This window comes from Lycium ferocissimum, chromosome 1 (genome assembly GCF_029784015.1).
Source record: "Lycium ferocissimum isolate CSIRO_LF1 chromosome 1, AGI_CSIRO_Lferr_CH_V1, whole genome shotgun sequence".
In the NCBI taxonomy this organism is placed as follows: Eukaryota; Viridiplantae; Streptophyta; class Magnoliopsida; order Solanales; family Solanaceae; genus Lycium; species Lycium ferocissimum.
The window spans coordinates 12667771-12690519 of record NC_081342.1 but is presented as its reverse complement, the minus strand read 5'-3'; the positions used below and the strand labels follow the sequence as shown (position 1 = coordinate 12690519).

The following is a 22749-nucleotide window of genomic DNA, read 5'->3' as shown; positions in this document are numbered from 1 at the left end:
CGTCCATATGACCCACTATTATTATTATTATTACTAGATGGTGTGTGCCCGTGCCCATAGGCTAGCCATTATTGTTCATATATGTTGTTTAATTATTTTAGAATATAAAGATGAGAGAAACAAACTTAGAACTTTGTTTCTGCTAAAGTAATGATGGACGACATATGGGCTATAAATGAAGTATGGAACATCTTTGTCAATATACCATCAAAGAATGTCTAAAGCAAATGTGTTAGAAGATCAAATTGCTTTGGTCAAATCTTGAATCCAAAGTTCAAGCTAAATTTGGAAGCTAAAGCTACTTGACTCTTTTCCACAAAGGAAAATCATAACATTCATCTCAAAGTTAATTCTAACACTAACCAGCCTATTAGATTACCAAAAGAATTACCAAGGAACTAAAGAAGCATCAAGAGCAGCCAACTTCACAAATTTGAATGCCAACTTCACAAATTTGAACTCCAACTTCACAAATTTGAGTGCACCTCATCTGAAGCTTGTTCAAGTACCATGCATCATTTTTTGTCCGCAACATCCACATGTGCTCTATGTCTTCTCAAAAGAAGAACTACCTGTCAACCAAAAGTCAAATCTATAGGTGTCATTTCCTTTTCCTGTTCTTTTATTTTTTGGTTCTAGAAAGGTGTCATTTCCGCTCTAAAATGTACTCCCTCCATCCCAAAAAGATTGTACTCTTTTGACTTGGGACAAAGTTTGAGAAAAAAGGAAGAATTTTGAAATGTGTGGTTCAAAACAAGCCTTAGATATTTGCGTGACCGTAAATCATCTCATAAAGTTAAATTTTTTAAATTTTTTCTAAATATAGAAAGAGTACAATCTTTTTGGGACAGACTAAAAAGGAAAGGAGGACAATCTTTTTGGAACAGAGAAAGCAGTAAAGATTACTGGCACTATCTTAACATGGATAAGAAAAGGACCATATTTTAATTTCACCGTCGTAATCACAACTCATCTATAAATCTCTGTTTCATGGATTGTCCTGCAATCCCCTTGTAAGATAAATGGACTAGAGATGATGTACTCTTTGAAGAGGAGAAAAGAAAGGTTCCGAAAATTGTCCTTCGAAGCATATAGATATACTATTTCGAAAAGGATGGAGGGTTTAGTAACTCATCCAAGAAAGCATTCAATATATTTTATCAGCAATTTCTAAAGCATGCCTGCATCAACCAAGTCCTAATACAACAATTGCTATACCATGAAACATTATACTCAATAGCTTAGTTTATAGAACCGTAACAACAAATGTCAGTCTAAGTTCAGTGGACACATAAATTAATTGTAAATATTGCTATACATTGCCAGTGTAACCATGCTTCTATGAATAGTGAGAAAGTTTTTATTCGATGTATAAATATCAGTTACAAGATATTCTTTCTCTAGGAAAGACAATATGGCAGATTGTTCATATTTTTGCTTATCTCCTGGATAAAAAACAAAACTGAGTTTTGTGAGGCATTTTCAAGAGTGAAGTAATAGATGATTACCGAGGAATTTTATGCTTATGAAACTCATTTCCCGACAAAGAGTTGAATTGGTTTTCTTTCCCATCTTGCGTACGCTACAAACCGTAGATGAAGTAACGGACTCAATTAAAGAAGAGTGTTCACTTTCTTCCACAAAAGAGCACTCAGTTAGAGAAGAAGTAATTTTTTTAAATTTTTTTCCTTTAATTTCTCTTCTATCACCTAAACCATCACTAATGCTCAAAAGAAAATGTTCTCTTTTTCAATCTCAAAAGCTCTAAAATATAGAAAGCTGGCTTTTTAAAGTTCATCCTAATATGTTTCTTAACTCTTTTGACTTCAAAATTATAATTTAGTAAGTAGTTACTATTCAGTAACTAGTGAGATAGAAAAATATAACAATCATTGTTACAAGAAAAGGGATACATTTTTGGCTTAAAGTACCTTATAACGGTCAAGCAGTCGTGATCTTTTCAGCTTGAGTGGAGGAATAACTACATCTATTGCCATGGTAGAAGGATTTGGCTCCATATGAACTGTGTGTCACATTTTAACACCCGAAGCTATGCAATTATTTGGGCAGTGTTGTTGAGTCCATCCAAAATGTAATTACTCGCCTTCATCTCCTTGCATAAAGATGAAGTCTCCAGCTTCTTGATTACTTTAGGCCCCATCCTCAGTTCTTCTACAACTACCAACGCCAGCTAATAGGATTTCAAGAAGCTTCTTAGCTGAAGGCATATTATAAGTTCCTCAATGTTTTCAATCCCTCATCCAGCTTTCTTTCCTGTTGCAGCAGAAACTACTAAAATAGCAGGGCAGAAAGGAAACAATCAAAGGACAAAATATGTCGGTAACAATCCGAAGAATAGGCACCAAAAGAAAATGAAATTAAAGAACTTTATTAAAGAATATACGAAATCAGGTAAAAATGAAATAAAAGGACAAATGAAATCAGCTGATTTAGATGCACAGACACGAATAATCTCATAGTTATTATAAAGATCTCATAAAACAGAATGCTTTAAATAAAAGACTATGTTCCATCCCACTCTATAAACCTTGATGTCAGAGCAGAAAATTTAAATTAGCTCAAAAAGTAATTTTTTGGTTACAAGAGTCTATTAACATGTAGCAGCTTAGATGGGACAACGCATCAACTTTTTACCTTGCACATAGAATCTGTAAAGATTTAAGAACCCTTTCACTGGAATATTTCTGCTTAGTTTAGCGGCAAAAAGTAAATCACTTTCTAAAAGCAGCTCGTGCCAGCATGGGCCCAATTACAGTAATTTACAAGGGAAAAGCCAAACTAATTCTCTTTCTTGATATCAAAATCAGCGGATTTTAAACTTTGTCAAAGTGAACACTTTAGAGCTCTACACCCATATGTCGAACCAAATTTCAAATTAGTTAATGCTTTAAATAAAGATGAGCTCAGAATGCACATGGAATTTAATCCACCTTGCATCTGTCTTCCAAATTCTTCATCTGACATCCAAGCTTGCTTCTCTGTTTATACAACGTACAATTTTAGGAAAACCCAACGCAAAGGAATAATTACAAAGGGGGGTCTAGCTACAGTCAATTACCTCTCACAACGTGTTGCATTGGATGCTTAAGAAAACCCGGAGCTCCTTGTTCATAAACTTCCAATACATCTTCAAAGCTATAGAATCAATTGAATGAGGTTTCCTCAGCTTTGACAAGTTAAGGAGCAAAGAATTGTGCAATGTCTTTCTACTCATTACTAATGCATCTATCAGCTTTAAGGGCGAAGTTTTTCCATCCCCTGGGACTTAAATTGCCAGCTTGCTGTTTGTGGTAGCCGGCTTTCAATTGTAAAACAAAACAAATTGGCGTATGCAAGCTGTAAAAATAGCGCTAATGCTTATTGAAAACCTAACCTGTGTATGATAGCGGTCTTTTAGTTCTTTCCATTCGTGGATAAGGATATTCTGAAAATTCATACAGCTTATCCCTTTCGTTGAGCTTTCTAGTTCCATTTCCTCTCGAGACTCCAATTAAACAACTCTTCTTCTCTATACCAGCGATCTTAAAGAATGGTAGCCCTAATATCTATCCTACAATGAAAGAGCAAAAAGGATTAGGGAAGTATGGAGAAAGAATGAGGCAAAGAGAAAGAAGATTTAATCAGGTAACAGCTACCTTATGGTAAAAGGAGGAAAATAGTCTTACAATTACTATCAACAACAGTTATATGATGGAAAAGTTTGAGTACGATCATTCTAGGATGAAGTCAACTTTCAGTTATTTCCACTGCATCTTTTTGTTCAAAATAAAGCTTACTCAAAGTTTGTGTACTTAATTGGATAGCATGTACTCCTTAGTGCTTGAGATTTAAGAAATATTTGCAGACTCTTCAAAGATAAATGGCTGAGTTGCTAAAATAATCACACAACAATTTACATGCATATGATCGAAATCCATTATATCCTATGAATTTAATGAATACACTTGACTGTTAGTCTAACATGTTAACCAATACTATGGCTGGCCATCTGCCTGCTGAGCTTCATATCTTAGAATTTCTATGATATAAACACGATTAGACAGTAAATGAGCTTACCCACAGAGTTAAGTGTTCGACGAATCAAGTAGAAAAGGCATACCTGCAAAGTCCAAAAAAACAACCTTCAAAACGTGAGTTATAGAAACACACGAATCCATAAAATATAGAAAAATCAACATGATAGCTCTAGTTCGGTGTAATCCAATCAATTCACAGAAAGATGAAAGAAATTATCTCCTCAACTTTATTCCAAGATAAAAAAATCCAAACTTCTCACAATCTGTAACATTAGACAACTGTTGTAGAGTTCGGTTAAAGAAAGTGGCATTGTATCTCTTCGCATAATGGCTTCTACCCGGTCAAAACCAATCATTTAGGCTACATGGACCTACATTACCATGAACTCATACCAAAAAAAAAAAAAAAAAAAAAAAAAAAAAAAAAAAAAAAAATCCTACCTGAACCTATGTGAATCCTCTTTTTGTTTGATTAATTGTCAAGTAATGCCATAAATCACTACATTATCTGGAAGGGATATACTGACAGCATTTCCATTGTTAGATAAACTTCTAACAACAAAAAGTTCCTCAAGACGTGGCTTTGATTAAAGATAGCAAATTCGAGAGATAATTGATCCGACTTTTGCCAACAGAGTCCTCGTTTCTTCCAGCCTTAAAACTCTATGTTTAATATATTTGATTATTTACTTAACCAGTTTTATATAGTGCCAGTGGCTTTGCTGATCATTTAACAAACATCCACTCGCACCAACCTAAGTTTCATATACTTCCAAACATTTTAAATCAAGAAGATGAACAAAAGGAGCGGAACACAAGCATACCAGCACTACAAATGCTAAGAAATCGAGAATCGAAGTCATATAAAAAATGAAGAATAGCTAAAAATTGATGATCTTCTATACAACTCTGCAAGTTTTGCATGTTAATAATTGGATCAAAGATAGAATAATTGCATAGTTGATGTGAAAAAAAGGATTGCACAGAATGTACAAATACGATTATAGTCCTCTCGCTCCCTCCCTCTAAAATGAATAGCTCAGTTAGTTTAAATGCCATTAAAATTACTAATCAGCACCTGTAGAGTAGCTAGTCTTAGCCTATCGCATTACAATAGGAATATAAATGTAAAGGGTAGAGACAAACGGCAGAAGCAAGAGGATTGAAACAATGGGCCTACAGTAACTTTCAAAAAAGTAGTAGATTCAATTTTTCTCCTTCACTGTAACTTTCAAAAAAGCAGTACATTCAAATTTAGCATGCTGAAAAATACTCCTGCAATGATATCATGTGAAAACCACAAATATTCCACATAGTTGTATAGAATAACTGCTAGAATGGACTGCAACATGAGATATCAATACTCAGGTTGCTCCCCCAACTTACATTAAACATGTTGCTTCAAAGAAAGAAGGGATGTAAAATATGCCCACTAACTCCTGAGGATGTTCGCCTTATGCTTAGAGCACTTGGTTTTGGTAATAATGTTCATATTTATATAACATCAGGGGAAATCTTTGGGTTAAGATGATGTTGGCTCCTCTCAAGGCTGGCTTTCCGAATTTTGGTGCCAAAGAGGACACTTGCCAGCAAGGATGAACTGGCACCACTGTCTTCCTTTTCTTCAAAAATGGCTGCTTTAGATTTCATTGTAATTGTGATTAGATAAATGTTTCTTTTATCAAATAACAGCGGCAATAAGGCAAGAATGAAATTCCAGATGAAGGTATTCCCTAGCTGTTAAAATGTATCAAATAGGTTTTATGGGAAAAGTTTGCTTCGCATGTGCAAACATATCATATAGGTTTTATGGGAGACCTAATGGAGGTAAAGCTTGGCAGGGATGAGTTTCATGAAAATCCATCAACATGCATTTTGTGAAAGTTCTGATGCCAAGGCTAGAAAAGACATAGCTCATTCCTAAAAATCTTCTTTGTGAACTTTGAAAAGAGTATTGATTCTTCTGATGATGGTGCTAGGAGATTAAGAAGGTCTAGCTTGTCAGAAACTTCGAACAATTAGTTCATTTTGACTACCGGCTTCAATTGATTAATACCAACATAATCTGTAGGGTAGAAAGTTATAAATAAATATCCTAGCAGCTTCAAATGAAGTAAAAACTTTGTGACTCCTCATCAGCTTCAAGCTCAAATAATTCAGATAAATTTCTTGACATCAATTTCTGTAAGAAAAGCTTACATGTTCTACTACAATTCATAAATTGGAGAACTCAAATAAGGTGATAGTTGCTGGTTGCTTTCCATTTTGTAAACCCTGCTAACAGTGAAAGCCCCATCTTCACTGTGTTTCCATTTCAATGAGCCAGGTGCATTGTTGGTGCCAGGAAACCTCCCTATTTCTTCTAGCAATTTGGCCACTCTCTCCACTTCCCAATCATTTAGCAGCCTCCTAAAAGATAATTCCCAACCCTGTGGTGTCCAACAATCACTGACATTAGCCTCTGGATTGTTGCAAGGAATGAACATATCTGGAAAGGAATCTCTTAGAGGGGTCTGATTATTCCAGGCATCTCCCCAGAATTTTGTTCTCCCACTTTTATGTATAATTTGCCTTCAAGATTTGGCCATAAGTTTTTGATAGTTCTCCAGACCCCAACCCCATAAGTATCAATGCTGACATTACTGCACCAAGGATTATACGTACCATATTTACATTTGATAACATCCTTCCATAGAGCTTGCCCCTCTTTATTAGATAGTTAAAATTTCAACTACCTAATGTCATCAGGTAGTTGAAATTTTAACTATCTAATAAAAGTGAGTTTTGTCGTCTTAAGTTAAAATATGTCATTTCAGTGTTTTGCACTTTGCTTCTTCGGTCGTTTCCATGCTTTCTAGAAGTCTGGCATATCCATATCTGCATTCGTTGAGTCTTCCAGAGCATCCCCTCTCTGTCTCCTTTGCTTCTCTTTCTAGTCTCGCGCTTTTGGTTTTTCCTACTAATTTCATTACTTTGACATCTTTGTGTGCTTTAAGGAAGATTTCGGCTTGTTAGTGTGTTCTGAATGTTTCTTTGCTTCACTACATTATCAATGAATTCCAAATTTCAAGTTTCTGGTATGGTACTAAATTTGGTAGCTAGTGGCGTTGCTAATGTTAAGCTTTGGTGCCTTTATGAAGCTCGTCAGAAGAGGTTGAATAAGTCTGTAAAGAGGTAATGTGATGCCGCCTAACTGATTATCTTGCCTGACATATATACCAAAAATCGCACAAAAAATACGTTAGGGTAGGGGCGTGACAGTTTAACCTGGTTATTATCACTAAATTCAAATATAATTGCCTATAGTTGTTTCAACTATGTGTAGTCTGTTGCCTTTGTATCATAGTTGTTCTAGCTACGCTTTGGCTCCCCAAGATAGAAAAGGTAAGGTCACATTTTTAACTGCAGTTTAATTCTGATTTTATGTAGTGGATTATAATAAACTGCGATTTTTTACTTTCTCAAAAAAAGAAAACTGTGATTGTTCATGAACAGGTCAAGGAGGAATTGGAAGCCTAATGTGCAAGACAAACGTCTTTTCAGCTATATCCTAGATCGTCATATTCAGCTGAAGGTTACAACTCATGCCCCGCATTATATTGACAAGGCAGGTGGTATTGATGAGTACCTGCTGAAGACACCTTACCACGAGATGGACGCTGAATTAGGCGTCTTCTGGAAAGCTAAGATTGAGAAGTTGTACGAGGAGCTTGGGAAAATGGAACGTAGTTTGCTTTACACCTGAGGATGAATCAAAACTTGAAGAGCAATTTAGGGAAGTAAAATTGAAAGAATGAGCAGCCCGTAGGGAATTCAGGAGAAAGATGTATGGTTGTTCACCCAAATACGAGCTAAAAGAAGATGACGGAGAAGGAAGCTTACCAACCGACTTCCACGAAGGGATGGTTGCCAATGCTTGAAAGCATTTGTGTGACAAAATGTTGTTGGTTTCCAAGGTGCTTCGTCATATTGAAGGGCTTCTTTTTTTGGCTCTAGAATGTTTTTGTGTTCCTGTCTAGAGTACCATGAATTTTGCCTTGCATTTGGTTTGGTGTAAAACTTCTCTGCCTTGATAGCAAGCCTAGTAAAGGTGTTGTTTGGATTTAATAATGAAATGCCACAGCTATTACAATACTACTATGTAGTGAGCTTAATTAATTAAAATCATTTTTGCAGGTTAATAAAATACCTGATCATCAATGTAATACATTAATTGTCTTATATAAAGTACTATTTAAGCACTTACAAACTCCCCCCCCCAACACACACACCTTTTTTTTTTAATTCAAATTAACCATTTTATTCATAACTTATGGGCAAAAATAGGATAGTTACAAAGTAACAAATCCAACAAGAGTAACAGCCTACTCCTGCACTGTACAGAGGGGTTTCCTCTCCTAAAATTAAGCTTTCAAAAGGAGTATAGAACAAATGTTGAATCTGCCAACAAGGAGATTCATCATTTGTTCTTAACTTTATTAGCCTATTCCCTCCTTCTTTTTCCGAATCCTGAAATTGGCCATGCCATTTCTAATCTATAGGCTCCAATAGCAGACTTATGTAGGTATTGCGGATCCTGAAAGACACTATTCAGGCCCTTAATAGATCCTTGTTTAGACAGGATATCTGCTACGGAGTTTACTTCTCTATAGCAATGTTGAGCTGAGCCTTCTAGATTGTTCAACATTTCTTGTATGTCTTCTATCATCTGTTGGAAACTCCAAGATGGCTTGCTGATGCCCTCGATCATGTTCACTATAAGCTTTGAGTCCATTTCCAGTATGATGTTTTTCAGCCCCATGTTTGAGCAATATTGCAGTCCAATTTGAGCAGCCTTGATCTCTGCTAGTTTATTGCTGCAGAAGTCAAGTGATTCAGAAAATGCTAGTACAAACTCCCCTTATTTTTGTGTTCAAATGTTTAATGATGGACTGGAAACATACGTGCAAGCACGTACAATAGAGTAGAAAAACAAGTTTTTTTGCTGAGTGCCTTTAGAAGGAGTGGTTTTTAATTTTTACCCTTGGGTTTTAAAATATTTAGCTTGTGCCCGCCTTCATATTCCAAAGTTAGTCAAGTTAGGCCTTAAGACATCATTTTACTGTTCAAAGTTAGTCAAGCTAGGCCTTAAGACATAACTTTAGACTCCAAAGTTAGTCAAGTTAAGCCTGGGCATAGCATGTTCTCAGATTAATCGAAGTTAGGCCTTAAGGCATAACTTTAGATTCCCAAGTTAATCAAGTTAGGCTTTAAGGCATAACTTTAGATTCCAAAGTTAGTCAAGTTAGGTCTTAAGGCTTAACTTTAAATTTTAAAGTTAATCAAGTTAGGTCTTAAGGCATAACTTTACATTTTAAAGTTAATCAAGTTAGGCCTTAAAACATAATTTTAGACTCCAAAGTTAGTCAAGTTAGGCCTTTAGACAAAACTTTAAATTGTAAAATTAGTCAAGTTAGGCCTTAAAGTATGACTTTAGATTTCAAAATTAATAAAGTTAGGTGTTCAATTTTCTTCTTCTTTTATTAATTCCCATATAATCGTTCTTCTATTCCTCATTATCATATTCCTCCTTTTTTTTTTTTTTTTTTTTTTTTAATTCCATTAGAAAATGATGTTAGCAATCGAAGAACTTGCACGGATATGAAACAATTGAATGTGGACTTTCAATTCAACAGCATGTTTTCCGACAGAGCATCTTTCCAGTGCAATCCAATTGCAAAAATCAACCCGAATTAACTGAACCAACGACGAGGGACTCCACTACCTTAGTGGGAGTGACAGTTAGTAAGTCAGTAGCCCGTCAAAAAAGATAAAAATTATTCCATTCATGTGTGGAGTGGAGTAATTACTAGGAGTCTATTTTAGTGCTGCGTGAAAACTTATTTTAGTGCTACGTGAAAACGACGTTATTAAAGGCGATGGATGATGAACAAAGAAATTTGGGAAGGTACTGCTACTACTAGGATAGCTCCATCTCCCATGAATTCCAACTTAAAAGTTAAGGTATTTTCCCAGCTAAATTCCAAATATTTTCACTATCATTCCTTAGCCATTTCAGGCAAGACAATAATGGAGCCTTTCTCCTTGAATTTGTTAGTTCTAAGTCATTTTCTCAAAGTAATGAACTCATCTCCTTTGTTTCCACTGCCAAAGAACCAACAATCTACTTCCACTACTTCTCTTAATTCATTAAAAAAAAAAAAAAAAAAATCACAGAATCAAACTTGTTTAATTAAGAATGACTCTCTTCAATGCTGCTTCTCATTGGGCCAATGTGTTCGGCATTCTCGGTAATTCATTAGCGCATATAGTTATACATTTCCAATTATAAATTCACTTGTTTAACTAATTTGATAACTTTTTTGCTTTCTTTTATTTCAGGAAACATAGTGTCCTTCTTGGTGTTCTTGTCACCACTGTAAGAATTTTTTTTTCCGTTCTGATCAAGTATATACTTAAGAGGCCTTAATAATATTATTATGTACTAAACTTTTGTTAATTACAGGCTGACGTTCTATAGGATATTTAAGCGGAAATCCACGGAAGGATTCCAGTCAGTACCCTACTCCGTTTCCCTGTTCAGTGCGATGCTCTATCTGTACTACGCTTTTCTCAAGGGTGATGTCAACGAAAATGGAACCCTGTTAATAACAATTAACAGTTTCGGAATAGCAGTTGAAGTGATATATCTCGCAATTTTCATGAGATATGCCACCAGGGAGGCCAAGGTATACAACCTTTTAACTTCCCCCCCCCCCGCGACTCCTGGCTAAAACTGTAGATTCAGTTCAATATTTGTATTTTTACGGCTGTTAAATTCCTATGCAATGAATATGCTTGATAAATCAGTAACCGACTGAAGAAGATATTTTGTTCAAAGAGGAAGAAAGGAAATGTTCCAATGAATTGAATTGATTAGAGAATATAGCTGTGCACATGTGCGTATTTATAAGCCGAGTCAACTAGCTAACTAGAGTTGTAGACTAACTTGAGTTAACTAACTAACTTAAGTAACTAACTAGTAACAAACTGATAACTAACAACTAACGCAGTCAACTAATCACTGCAGTAACTAACAGCAACAGTAGCAGTGTTTAATTTAAGTAATCTGATCCCTTAAACCCCCTTTCAACCTTTAGCTGGTCTGACATAGTCCTTGAACCATATGGGATGCTTCACTGTCCTGCCTGATCTACTAGATACAGAAGCTTCATGATCAGGAGGGGCTGGTGCATCAACAACATGTGGCTGTGGAGTTTCATGCTCATGACGTTCTGCTGCAAGCACAGGTGCTGGTCACTACTCTGAGGGTCAGTAGATGTTGCTACAATGTCATTGCCTATAGTAGTGCCCCGAGAATCAATATGAACTGCACAATAATGTACAATAATGCTGATCCAATGGTTCAAAAATGTTAGTGTACTACTCCTGTATCCTATCCTGTTGCTGAAAAGGAAAGTGTTCTCATTGAACACAACATCCCTACTCACAAACACATTGTGAGTATGTAAATCCAAAACTTTATAGCCCTTCTGATGGGAGCTGTATCCAAGAAGCACTGATCTAACATGTCTAGGGCTGAATTTATCCTGTTTAACCAAGTGAGTGACATAATTCACAACCTACAACTCTGAGATGAGAAAGATTTGGCTCATGATTATAAAGATTAGCCTTCTTAAGTTGCAATACTAATTCTCTACCTACCACTTATCTGGGATTACATCTTGGGGCCAAGTTCAAGTCTGTTGAATCTGGAATGGAGTTATTGAAAGAATGGAGAAAAGGCTTGCTCCATGGCAGATGCAATACCTTTCTCTCGGATGTAGAGTCACTCTTCTAAATAGTGTACTGGACAGCATTCCTACTTACATTATGTCCCTCTTCCCTATGCCAAGTTCAGTCACTAAGCAAATTGGATGTGACTTAGAAGAAAGTTCCTATGGGAAGAAACAGTCAAACCACAAATTCTCTCCGGTCGAATGGCAAAGTGACTTCAAAGGCCGTAGGAGGGTTGGGGATCAGAGATTTGAAGCTGCACAATAAGGGATTGCTAACGAAGTGGCTATGGAGATATGGGCAACCTGAGGCTGGTTACTGGAAAGACATCATATTAGCCAAGGATGGTGCCCAAAATCACTAGAGCACTAACAGAAACAGAGAGCCACATGGTGTAGGGGTATAGAAACACATCAACAACCTTCAAGAGAATTTTTTTTCAAAAAATCTCCTTCAAGGCGGGCAATGGTCTCCACATTAAATTCTGGGAAGATTTATGGCTAGGTGAATCTACTATTAAAATTGCCTTTCAGGGGTTATCTGGGATAGCAAGCAATCAGATGCCTCCATTGCACTTTTATATAGGGAAGGCAATGTTTGGAGCCTACTTTTAGAAGAAATCTCCAAGACTGGGAAATCAATGACCTCCCACAGCTTTTGGGTGCTCTCGAAAACTACATATTAGCCGAGGCACCTGACGGGATCATATGGGGCAATCAAAGAAGGGGAATACACTGTGAAACAATGCTACGAGATTGGGTGTTCGAGAATGGTTTGCTTGAAAATTGACCTTGGAAGCATGTTTGGAGGACTAGGCAGCCCGTGAAAGTGGTTGTTTCACCCAAGACAGCTTTAAAAAGGCTGCCTGACCCAAGACAACCTCAGAGGGAGAGGCATCATTCTTATCAACGGATGCCATCTATGCTATCAGACCAATGAGATCGTGAATCACCTATTTTTGCCTTTGTCCAATGCTAGCACTGCCATGCGGCACTTCTTTTTCTCATTGTTTGGTCTTTTTCTATTAAAGATGCTTTTGAAAGCCAGATATTATGGAGAGTTGACAAATCCATCAAAAGTATCTGGAGGATGATGATCACAGCAGCCATCCTCTGGTGTATTTGGAAAGAAAGAAACAATAGATGCTTTGATGGAAGATCAACTCCTACCAGTTCTTTGAAAGGAATCTGCTTAGTTAGTTTGTTTAGTTTGAATTTCCATACTCCTGTAAACAATGTTGGTAACTTTTTGGATTTTGTTGGCTCCTTGACTCTTATTTAGCAGAGTTTCTAAGGTAGCATAGGTTTAGGCTTGTTTGCACGGAGTTTTTGGTCACCAATCTAGCTTCATGCAGCTCTATGTTTGAAGCTTAGGTTTCTCTCTGTAACTTTGCATCTACTTGATGCCTTTTCTAATGAAATTTGTTTACTTTACCCAAAAAAAAAAAAAAAAGATTAGCCTTCTTTTTTTCTTGGAAGTCTGATGGATATCCAATGAGCTGATAACAGTTCTCCTTGAGATAACCTGTGGCCTTGTAGTGATCACATAACTTCAACTTGTAACATTGATTCCTAGTGCGTCCCTTTCCATGACAATAGTCACAATACAAGTTTCCAAACCTCCTATTCTGCACACCTCTTCTCACCGTGAACAATGCTGTTAGATCCATCCCATCACTAGACTGAAAATGCCTACCGAGGATTATGAGGATGATTTTGACTTCCATCCTGTATAATCAATGCATAGGCTTGATTCACATTAGGAGGTGCTGTTTTCATCAAAATTTGACCACGAGCATTTGCATATCCATCATTTAGCCCCATTAGAAACTGCAATAGCCTTTGTTTCTGAAGATGCCCACCATATTCCTTCGATCTCGGACATTCGCATGACGGTGGAGGCACAATTGAATCATATTCATCCCATAGATCCTTTAACCTAGAATAGTAAACCGACAAAGATGCAGTTCCTTGAACTAGCGTAGCTATTTCGTTGTGTAAATGAAAAATTTGTGACAGGTTTTCTTTGTTAAATCTCTCGTGAAGATCTTCCCAAACAGACTTAGCATTAGATCGAAATAGAATCCCACTGAGAGGTCGCTTACTTACAGTGCTCATAATCCACGATATCACCATCGCGTTGCATCTCACCAGATCTGCAACATACTTTGCGAGTGATAGAACCATCAATAAGTCCAATTTTGTTCTTCGTCAACAGTGCAAGCTTCATAGCTCTGCACCAAAGTGTATAATTTTCCATGCCAGTCAGTTCAATTCCTACTTGAACAGCTCCAGGTGTATCTGAAGCTCCTAGAAATAAAGGATAATTGTGATCGATTTTTTGTGCCATCTCAATTCTGGACAGAAAAACCTCCAACAAAGATCGCAGCAAAGAAGCGCCAAAATTTCTCGATTTCTTCAAATGGAGATTGCAGAATATCTCAATCAGCAAGGAACCCCTAGATTCTATCAATTGAAAAAGCTATAATACCATTTTAAATTTCTATGCAATGAATTTGCTCGAGAAATCAGTAACCGACTGAAAAAGATATTTCATTCAAAGAGGAAGAAATGAAATGTTGCATTGAGCTGGATTGATTAGAGAATAAAGCTGTACACATTTGCGTATTTACAAGCCTAGTCAACTAGCTAACTAGAGTTGTAGACTAACTTGAGTGTACTAACTAACTTAAGTAACTAAGTAGTAACAAACTAATAACTAACCAATCAATCACTGCAGTAACTAACAGTAATAGTAGCAGTGATTAATTTAAGTTATCTGATCCTTTACAACGGCTAAAACTTTATTACATTTTCTAAATTACGAGTTCAAAATGAATTTTCTCTAAAAAATTTATCGATTTGCAGATTTACACGACAAAGCTGATTCTGCTGTTTAACATTGCCTCATATGGAGCAATCGTGGGCTTAACATATATGCTCGGCAACAGTTACTTGCGACTCGTCAGCATCGGATGGATCTGTGCCATATTTTCCGTCTGCGTTTTCGCTGCTCCTTTGAGCATTATGGTACTTTTTTTTATTTTTTATAACAAGACATATGATAAATTGTCGAGTTTTAACCAAAATCATCCCTCTTGGTTACTGGAGCAAGAGGGATGATTTTGGTTAAAAACTCTAAATTGTCACACTTGCTATTTTCTGCTTTCTTACGGTTTGGTTAACCGAAAATCAAATCAAACCAACTATATATATAAATACCAGTTCAAAAATATATTTTTTACATTTCGCCTAACACAAGCATTTCTTTCTTTTTGCAGAGACGCGTTATCCGAACAAACAGCGTCGAGTTCATGCCATTCCCCCTTTCTTTCTGCCTCACCATCTGCGCAATCATGTGGTTTTTCTATGGTCTTTTGATGAAAGACCTGTACATTGCAGTAAGTAACCTGCTTTATTTTCCTCTTTTCTCATTTCAATGTTTTCCATCTTTAAATTTCCTTATTATTGGGTGAACAGATGCCAAACATTCTAGGATTTTTATTCGGGATTGCGCAAATGGTATTGTACACGGTCTACAGAAACAGAAATAAAAACAATCCGAATGAAGACGCCAGTGACATTGAAGCAGTGGTGGTGGAGAGTCAAGAAAATGCTGCACCAACAACTTGACAACTTCTCCCATTGTGTTAATAGCAATTTTATCGAGCCATCCTGTGTAACAACTAATATTTGTTTGTATCAGAAATTGTTCTTATTTCTGCTCTTACAGAATAGACATCTTAGTGTTAACTGACAACTGTTTGTGTTTATCAATAGAAAGTAGCAAGTTCTTTATAAAGTTGGAACTATTACTCCTAATGTATTGCTCTGTCGTCGAGTTCTTTTATGAAATAGTTAATACTCGTCTTGTCAGGCATGCTCTCTTTCTTTGCAATTTTGAATGACTTCAGCATATGTATAGTTTTTTTCTCTCTTTCTTTGCAATTTAGAATGACTTCAGTATATGTATAGTTTTTTCTTACTTTCCACTGATTTCATCATGATATTCGGTACTGACAATCTTTCACTGCCCATAAATATGGACATGTTACCTCTGTTCACGACTTATGCTGATTCATATATTACTACTTACATAGAAGAAGCTAAGGGGAACAGCTTGGGGTTGTCGGGGGATATATTGGTAAATTCAGGTGGTTTTCACTACCTTAGGAGAGCTGTAAATAGTCATGCCTAGCGTTTTTGCCTGTACACGTGTTATGAATTTTGGACTCTCTTAGAAAACGCTTACTGTTTCTGAAGCTACTCTGTACTCCAAAGTTAACAACTACACAAGTTAAAATCTTCTGCAGTTGACTTCTTCTTCACTGTGAACTGGTTAGTTTTCTATTTGTACTGTGAAGTATGAACTATCTTGTTTCTTGCTTTTATATTTTAAATATTTTAGTTATTTATTTGAGTCACGGGTTTACATTTGTATTCTAAGTTGCTACTTGGCCTTTCTGGTGATAGTTTGATTGATTTTGATTTTTCCATTAGTTTAATTGGGTTAAAAGTGAAGGAGATGAAGGAGTTGAAGTGTTTGGTGAAATTCCTGAGCAAACTTTGGCTTGATTGGTGAGAGAAACCAAATTGGACCAAAAACTAATCTTATCATACTTCTCTTCTTGGTCTTGAATCCAAATATGCCCCATGATTTTTCAAGCATTTTTTGGATCCAAACGTCAGATTGTTGACAGAACTATTTTTGTTGCTTTGTATTTATTGTTAATCGAACATGTAAATAAAAAAGGGCAGTCTTATGCACAAAACATTCCAGGTTAGCAGGGCCCCGGGAAGGGCCACACCCGTTGCCTATCCTAAGCATTAGTGATTGTTTCCACAGCTCGGACATGTGACCTAGGCGTTGGAAAAAGAACGCTGGCCTAGGGGGAATCTATATTGCGCAGCGACTGTTCCATCCCTCATCTCTGAAGTTTGCTATTATTTCGAAATTTGCTTTTGCTACTGAGCCAGCATCTTGATGTATTGACAGAAAATTCTCCATATTATGTTGCTTCTCTATATTCAAGTTGTTCAATATATAATACCTCATTTCTTTTCAATAGCTGGGACATTGTACCAGAAGGTCGTGATGCTTATAAAAACATTTTATACATCCTCAATTTTACTGATGATTCTTATAGCACTGATAATTTATTTAATACAATGCTATGTGTCCAACACATTCATTTCGAACTTGAGTGCACTAATCACTGCTAAGTTCTACAATTTTGTCAAAGTTTGGGGAAAAGCGGCGTAGAACTCGATTAAATAACTCTACAAAAAATCTTCGATTAAGGTTTTTTACTATGAACTTTTGTTATTATTTTGTTATATACATTATATTCTAAGCATGCTTAACATTTAATCCTTGCTATGTTTCAAAAAAAAAAAAAAAAAGTTTGTTCTTTTTTCATGGCAGTTGGCTTTTGCCTTTGCTCCATTTTTTTTTTTTTTTTTGGTTTAATTCAATATTTGTTAAATGTTTATGAATTGTTAATTTGTTAAAATGTTTATGAATTGTTAATTTGTTATATGTTTATGAGTTGTTAATTTGTTAATTATTTATGAATTGTTAATGAATTATTATTTTGTTAAATATTAATTATGAATTTATTAGTTGTTAAATATTGTTTATGAATTGAAAGAAATTGATTGGTAATGAATTATTATGTTGTTAACACTTTGATTGGATGATTGTTATGTATTATTTTGACATTTTTCGTATTGTGTCATATTGTATAGGACCAAATCAATGGTTACATAAAATAGGACCTTTCGTCGTTACATAAAAATTATCTAAAAAAGTAACAATCAAAACAAACATTGTATTTAAATTAACAACATAATATAATACAATAGGTAACAACCATCCAGATAAGTTGTAAATGATTATGAATTGTTATCTATATAATTTTAAAAGCGTGAATATATATATATGTTAAATAAAAAAAGATTATCTAAAAAAAAGAATAGTTAAAGTTCTTCTTTTCATAAATACATAAGTTAACGATAAAAATGTAAAGATTATCTAAAAAAGTAACAATCAAAACAAATATTGTATTTAAATTAACAACATAATATAATACAATAGGTAGCAACCATCCAGATAAGTTGTAAATGATTATGAATTGTTATCTATATAATTTTAAAAGCGTGAATATATATATGTTAAATAAAAAAAAATTATCCAAAAAAGAATAGTTAAAGTACTTCTTTTCATAAATACATAAGTTAATGATAAAAATGTAAAGTATGTAGAAAAATATGTGGTCGATGAATATACTCTTTTAGTCTAATTTTATCGTAGCTGTGTTGGTTATTTGGTCAACTAAAAATATATCACATATTCAAAATAGAGTTCTAAACAAATATTACTGCTGAATTTCGATTCTCAAACTAATTAACTTAAGATGATTCTCAAAAAAGTCTTTGCCATCACATATGTGTCCTTACTATCACATATTAAATTTACTGCATATCCATGTTAATTATTCACAAGATATAATACTACATAATTCACATATTCCCTACAAATTATTAATTAGTTAATATAATTTATCTTTCATTTCAAGATTAATGACTAATTTAGTTTTGTACAGACCGGACTCTTTCATGGATCCGAATGTTCCTCCTGGGCCCGATGTTCCCCCGGGGCCCGATGCTCATGCGGGGCCCTCTGTTCACCCGGACTCGATAGATCGCATTGTCTTTTACAAGACAATCATAGATCGACTTATTATGGGTCGGTACTATAGGGATATCTACTAAGCTCCGCCCCCGTAGGTTGCAGAGAGCTTGGGCTCTTTTACGCGAGCACCCCCCACACCCTCGCGTCTTGGAGATATTGTTTCGGGGCGGCATCTACCGTTGCGTGTCCGTTGGTCGAGTACAGCATGATTGGGCGCTCATCACAACCATGGTTGAGCGGTGGAGCCGAGACACATACCTTCCATCTTCGCACCCGAGGCCACGATTACACTTCGAGATATGGAGGTCCTATTTGGACTGCGGGTAGATGGAGAGCCATTATACACTCGGTACGAGCCTCCTCCTGGTCAGACGTGGGCGACAGAGTTGACTAGGCTCACCCACTTCGTGCTGTTGCCCGGGGCGATTTCGGGGACGAGTCGGGTTCGGATTAGTGCACTCGCACTTTTTTGGAGGGTCTTGATGGCGTTGATGACGGCACCCGCAGACGCTCGTCGATCGTCATGCCCGTTTGTATCGCTATTATATTCGGGGGGCATCTTGTTCCCGAATTCATCGGGTGCCTTTGTCGGCTTACGTTATTTGGTTTTCTTGGAGCATCGGGACCGCCTCGGGGAGACTACAAAGGGGGGGGCTGCTTTTGGCGTATCTTTACGGATGCTCCGTGTCGAGCGTCTATTGGAGTTGTCACGCGTATGTGTGTGGATTTTTTGCTATTCTCCGGGTAATATTTTAAGTATGCCTTCCTTTAATGTAGACAAAACTGCCTGGAAAAGACGACTTAAAAATCGTATTTTCTAATATCGCTGTACGTTATGGGCATGGGAGAGATGCTGCCTTTTCAGCCCGTACCTAGGCATCACCTCGACATTGACATGCCTTATGCGAGGAGGTGGACAGCGGGTTTTGATCGGGATGTGGATATGCACCACAGTATTCTACCATTCCGGACCGCCTGATCACATGACGGACGATGCGGTAAAACAATTTAAATTTACATTAATAATTTAATTAAACGTTTTTTCGACTTGGTGATCACCGATTTGTATGTATATGTTATGCGCCTATTTATATGGACGCCGTACGCTTGCTATATTAGATGGTTTGTCGCCTTCTCGTAGGGCGGGTCGGGGGTTTGGATGTCGCGGTGTCCATTGATACACACGGACATCGTGAGGAGCACATGCCGGCGTGTCTTACGACGGTTTGGGCGCGCACGAGTATACCCTCTCGACGTCCGTCATGAGCTCCGATACTACCGGCGGGACGATCGGGCTGCCGTCGATGATGATTTCTGGTTTTCATGGATGTTCGGCCTCCACCGTTGGGAGAACAAGGTTGGGCACTTTAGTCGTCGTCGGCTATTTGACTCCCATTCAGCATTACATGCGCTGGTATCATCAGATCACACGCCGATTGATCGGCAACCCAGCTTTGCGTCCCCCTGGGGATGTAGGATACTCAGCACTCGCCGGGCAGTACGAGGCATTGGTAAGTTTATCGTATTTAGATTTATTTAATCGCATTGAATGTTACGTTTTAAAAAATAACTTTTTTTTTCTGTTGAACACAAATGCAGTGGTGGTCGTACGTTGTTTACGCATGTTGGGGTTAGAGCATATGCCTTACCCGGGCTTGCGGGGGCTTGCGGCGAGAGAGATGGTACGGATATCGGAGGATGGTATGGCGGGGCGGGCGAGATTAGGCGCGGGGAGGAGCCTATTCGGAGGTCGACTATCGAGCGGCGCCGGGAGGGGACCGGGTGCTCCCGGAGGAGACGGCGGCCGGGCAGAGGGACGCCGTGCGGGGACACCGTGCACGTAGAGGCCGCGGTGTCGCGCCGGAAGGACTGGTGGTGGAGGACACCATCCGGTAGATGAGGCGGATGAGGCCGATCCCATTCCGGAAGGACGTTCACGGTCTAGTCCATCCGCGACCATTCCGGCCGGTGGCGGCGACTCACGGGGACTCACCTACGTTTACGCGGCGCTCTGCTGGCCGAGATACCGGGTCGTCATCACGACCAAAGAGAATGCATACATGGAGGAGCGTGATAACGTTGATTGGGCGGCGTTACGCGCTTCATTAGCTAATGAGCGGCCTGTGAGGAATTTAGAGGGACTCAGGATTCTTGACTTCGATGAGTTTTTGATCCCGATTAGTATTTAAAATGTTTATTTGTTCATTTAAATTATTTATTTAATATATATATATATATATATATATATATATATATATATATATATATATATATATATATATATATATATATATATATATATTTTATATTTAGTAATATTTTATATTTTAGGATTCGGGTCCACCCAAAGCCACCCACTCGTGCGTTTTCTCATGGGTCCGTCGAGCCCGGTGTCTTCCCATATGACCACCGAGCCACGAGTAAGCTTTTTATTAAAATTTCTTTTATTCAACATAAGGTCAATATTTAATATATATATTTGATTATTTAAAGTACTTATTTTAAATATGTATGTTACTTATTATTTCGTTATTTTGATATTTTAGGATTCGACGTCGGCGGGTCCACGTGGGAGCAACCCATTCGGAGCATTCGGTCGACCTGCCCGAGCGAGGTGTCTTCATGAGACTACCGAGGCGCATGTAAGTTTTTTACTTAAAACTACTTTTATTCAATATAAGGTAAATATTTATTTAATTTTTATAACCTTTACTTGGACTTCGAACAAAGATCTCGTCCAGAGATTACCTCATATTCACCACCACACCCATCTGAGGAGCCTACAGACCCATCTCAGGAGCCTACTCAGGCGCCCGTTGACACACGAGTTTGATTAAATAAATAACGTTAATGTATTCAATATAAATAAGAAATGGTACTAATTATTATATACTTTTCAGTTCATCCTTCGGCGCCCGAGGTGGCGACTCCACGAGGAAGTGGTTGAGTCTCGGACCTAGCTCGGCTCGAGGTTCCGAGCGTGCCGGCGGAACAGTATCCCAAGAAGAAGCACGTTCTAGTCAAGGGCGCACGGGCTAGGGGAAGAGGAGATGATCATGACTTGGAGCGTCCGGTTATTAAGAGGAAGAAGGACGATGGAGACGATGGCGAGGGCGGTGGGGATGACATGAGCCTTAGGCCTAGGGATAGTCTCCGGCATACTACATGTGGGACTCATCCACGATAGTGTATATACATTAGTGTTATACAATTTATCGTAAATATTATATATTTTTTGCATATTTATATATATTATCTTAGTTTTTATTATTGTTTATAGTTTCACATCTTAAATTGATTAAAAAATAAATAAAAAAAAAGCTGACATGTTCGAAATAAAGTTAAGCATTAATTTAAAAATAAGACGAAACCCTAAAAGATAAATAACGTAAAGCTAATGAATACAAGTCTTCAAACAAAAAAGGACTTCGAGCACTTTTCAACCACTAAAACGACAATCCAAAGTATTGCGTATTCTTTATGTATTGAGCCTATCTTATTAATTGTACAAATATAAGTAGGTTCTATATAAAATATTGAAGTTTCGGAGTATCAAAGCATGATTAATATACGGCTAAACTACGTAAAAAGGAGTGAAATGAAAAATGGCGGACTACTATAGCGCAGTAAAATAATGCGCTATAGCTAAAACCCATCTATCTATAGCGCATTAAAATACTGCGTTATAGGGGAGAGAAGACAACTCCTTTATACTGCGCTAAAGCACTTAACGGTACCGTTACGGTCAAGTGCTTTAGTGTAGTAAAATACTGCGCTAAAGGTACATTGGTAACTTTTTTTTTTTGTTGGGGTATTTTGGTTCAAAAAAAAAAATTTTAAGCCATTTTTGTTCCGGACTCAGTTATTGATTGGTTCAGATCATATTCATTTAGAGTGCTTGGAAGCTGGAAAGCTACAAAGGGTGGTTCTTGTTATCATGAGCAACGCCTTTGGTGAGATATTAGAGAGGTGGAATTTTCATGCTGAAACTCATAGCGAGGTTGGGGGTCAGCTGATTATAATCTTTCTAATCTCTGGTTATAGTTGTCAGAAATATTGTATGTTGGATTGTTGGTTAATTAGCATTACTTTTTTTTTTTTTGGGTTTCCAGTGTTTCAAGAGAAAAGTGATAAAGAAATAATGAGGAAAATTCGAGCAGCTACGACACAAATAGCTTCCTGCATCACTTATTTGCCTTGCCTTGAGGAACCATGTTAGTCCTTTGCTTGGAAAGAAATAAAA

At 37.1% G+C, this 22749-nt stretch overlaps 1 protein-coding gene and 1 long non-coding RNA gene across 4 annotated transcripts; one reads left to right on the top strand and one right to left on the bottom strand.

Moving 5' to 3' along the window:
• Positions 1-306: 306 nt before the first annotated feature.
• Positions 307-4082, bottom strand: LOC132068769 (uncharacterized). 2 transcript variants are annotated; one of them, XR_009417501.1, is made up of 4 exons: positions 3395-4082; positions 3080-3302; positions 1509-2292; positions 307-572 (listed from the first exon to the last, which is right to left on the bottom strand). It is a non-coding gene; the product is annotated as an uncharacterized LOC132068769 (long non-coding RNA). The 2 variants fall into 2 exon arrangements; XR_009417498.1 differs by having other exon boundaries at positions 445-572; positions 3080-4070.
• A 6040-nt stretch (positions 4083-10122) lies between these two features.
• Positions 10123-15614, top strand: LOC132048662 (bidirectional sugar transporter SWEET14-like). Of its 2 annotated transcripts, XM_059439365.1 has the most exons (6): positions 10137-10327; positions 10419-10455; positions 10543-10765; positions 14681-14842; positions 15094-15213; positions 15293-15614. In XM_059439365.1, exons 1-6 carry the CDS (start codon positions 10276-10278, stop codon positions 15443-15445), a joined length of 747 nt encoding a protein of 248 aa, XP_059295348.1. In that variant the 5' UTR covers positions 10137-10275; the 3' UTR covers positions 15446-15614. The 2 variants fall into 2 exon arrangements, with proteins under 2 accessions (XP_059295353.1, XP_059295348.1); XM_059439370.1 differs by lacking the exon at positions 14681-14842 and having other exon boundaries at positions 10123-10327.
• The last annotated feature ends 7135 nt before the right edge of the window (positions 15615-22749 follow it).

Excerpts from the sequence above, each read along its gene's own strand:
- LOC132048662 (XM_059439365.1), top strand. The coding sequence starts at position 10,276 with ATGACTCTCTTCAATGCTGCTTCTCATTGGGCCAATGTGTTCGGCATT. Across the intron at positions 10,328-10,418 it reads CAATGTGTTCGGCATTCTCG|GAAACATAGTGTCCTTCTTG; the intron begins GTAATTCATTAG and ends CTTTTATTTCAG. Across the intron at positions 10,766-14,680 it reads ATGCCACCAGGGAGGCCAAG|ATTTACACGACAAAGCTGAT; the intron begins GTATACAACCTT and ends ATCGATTTGCAG.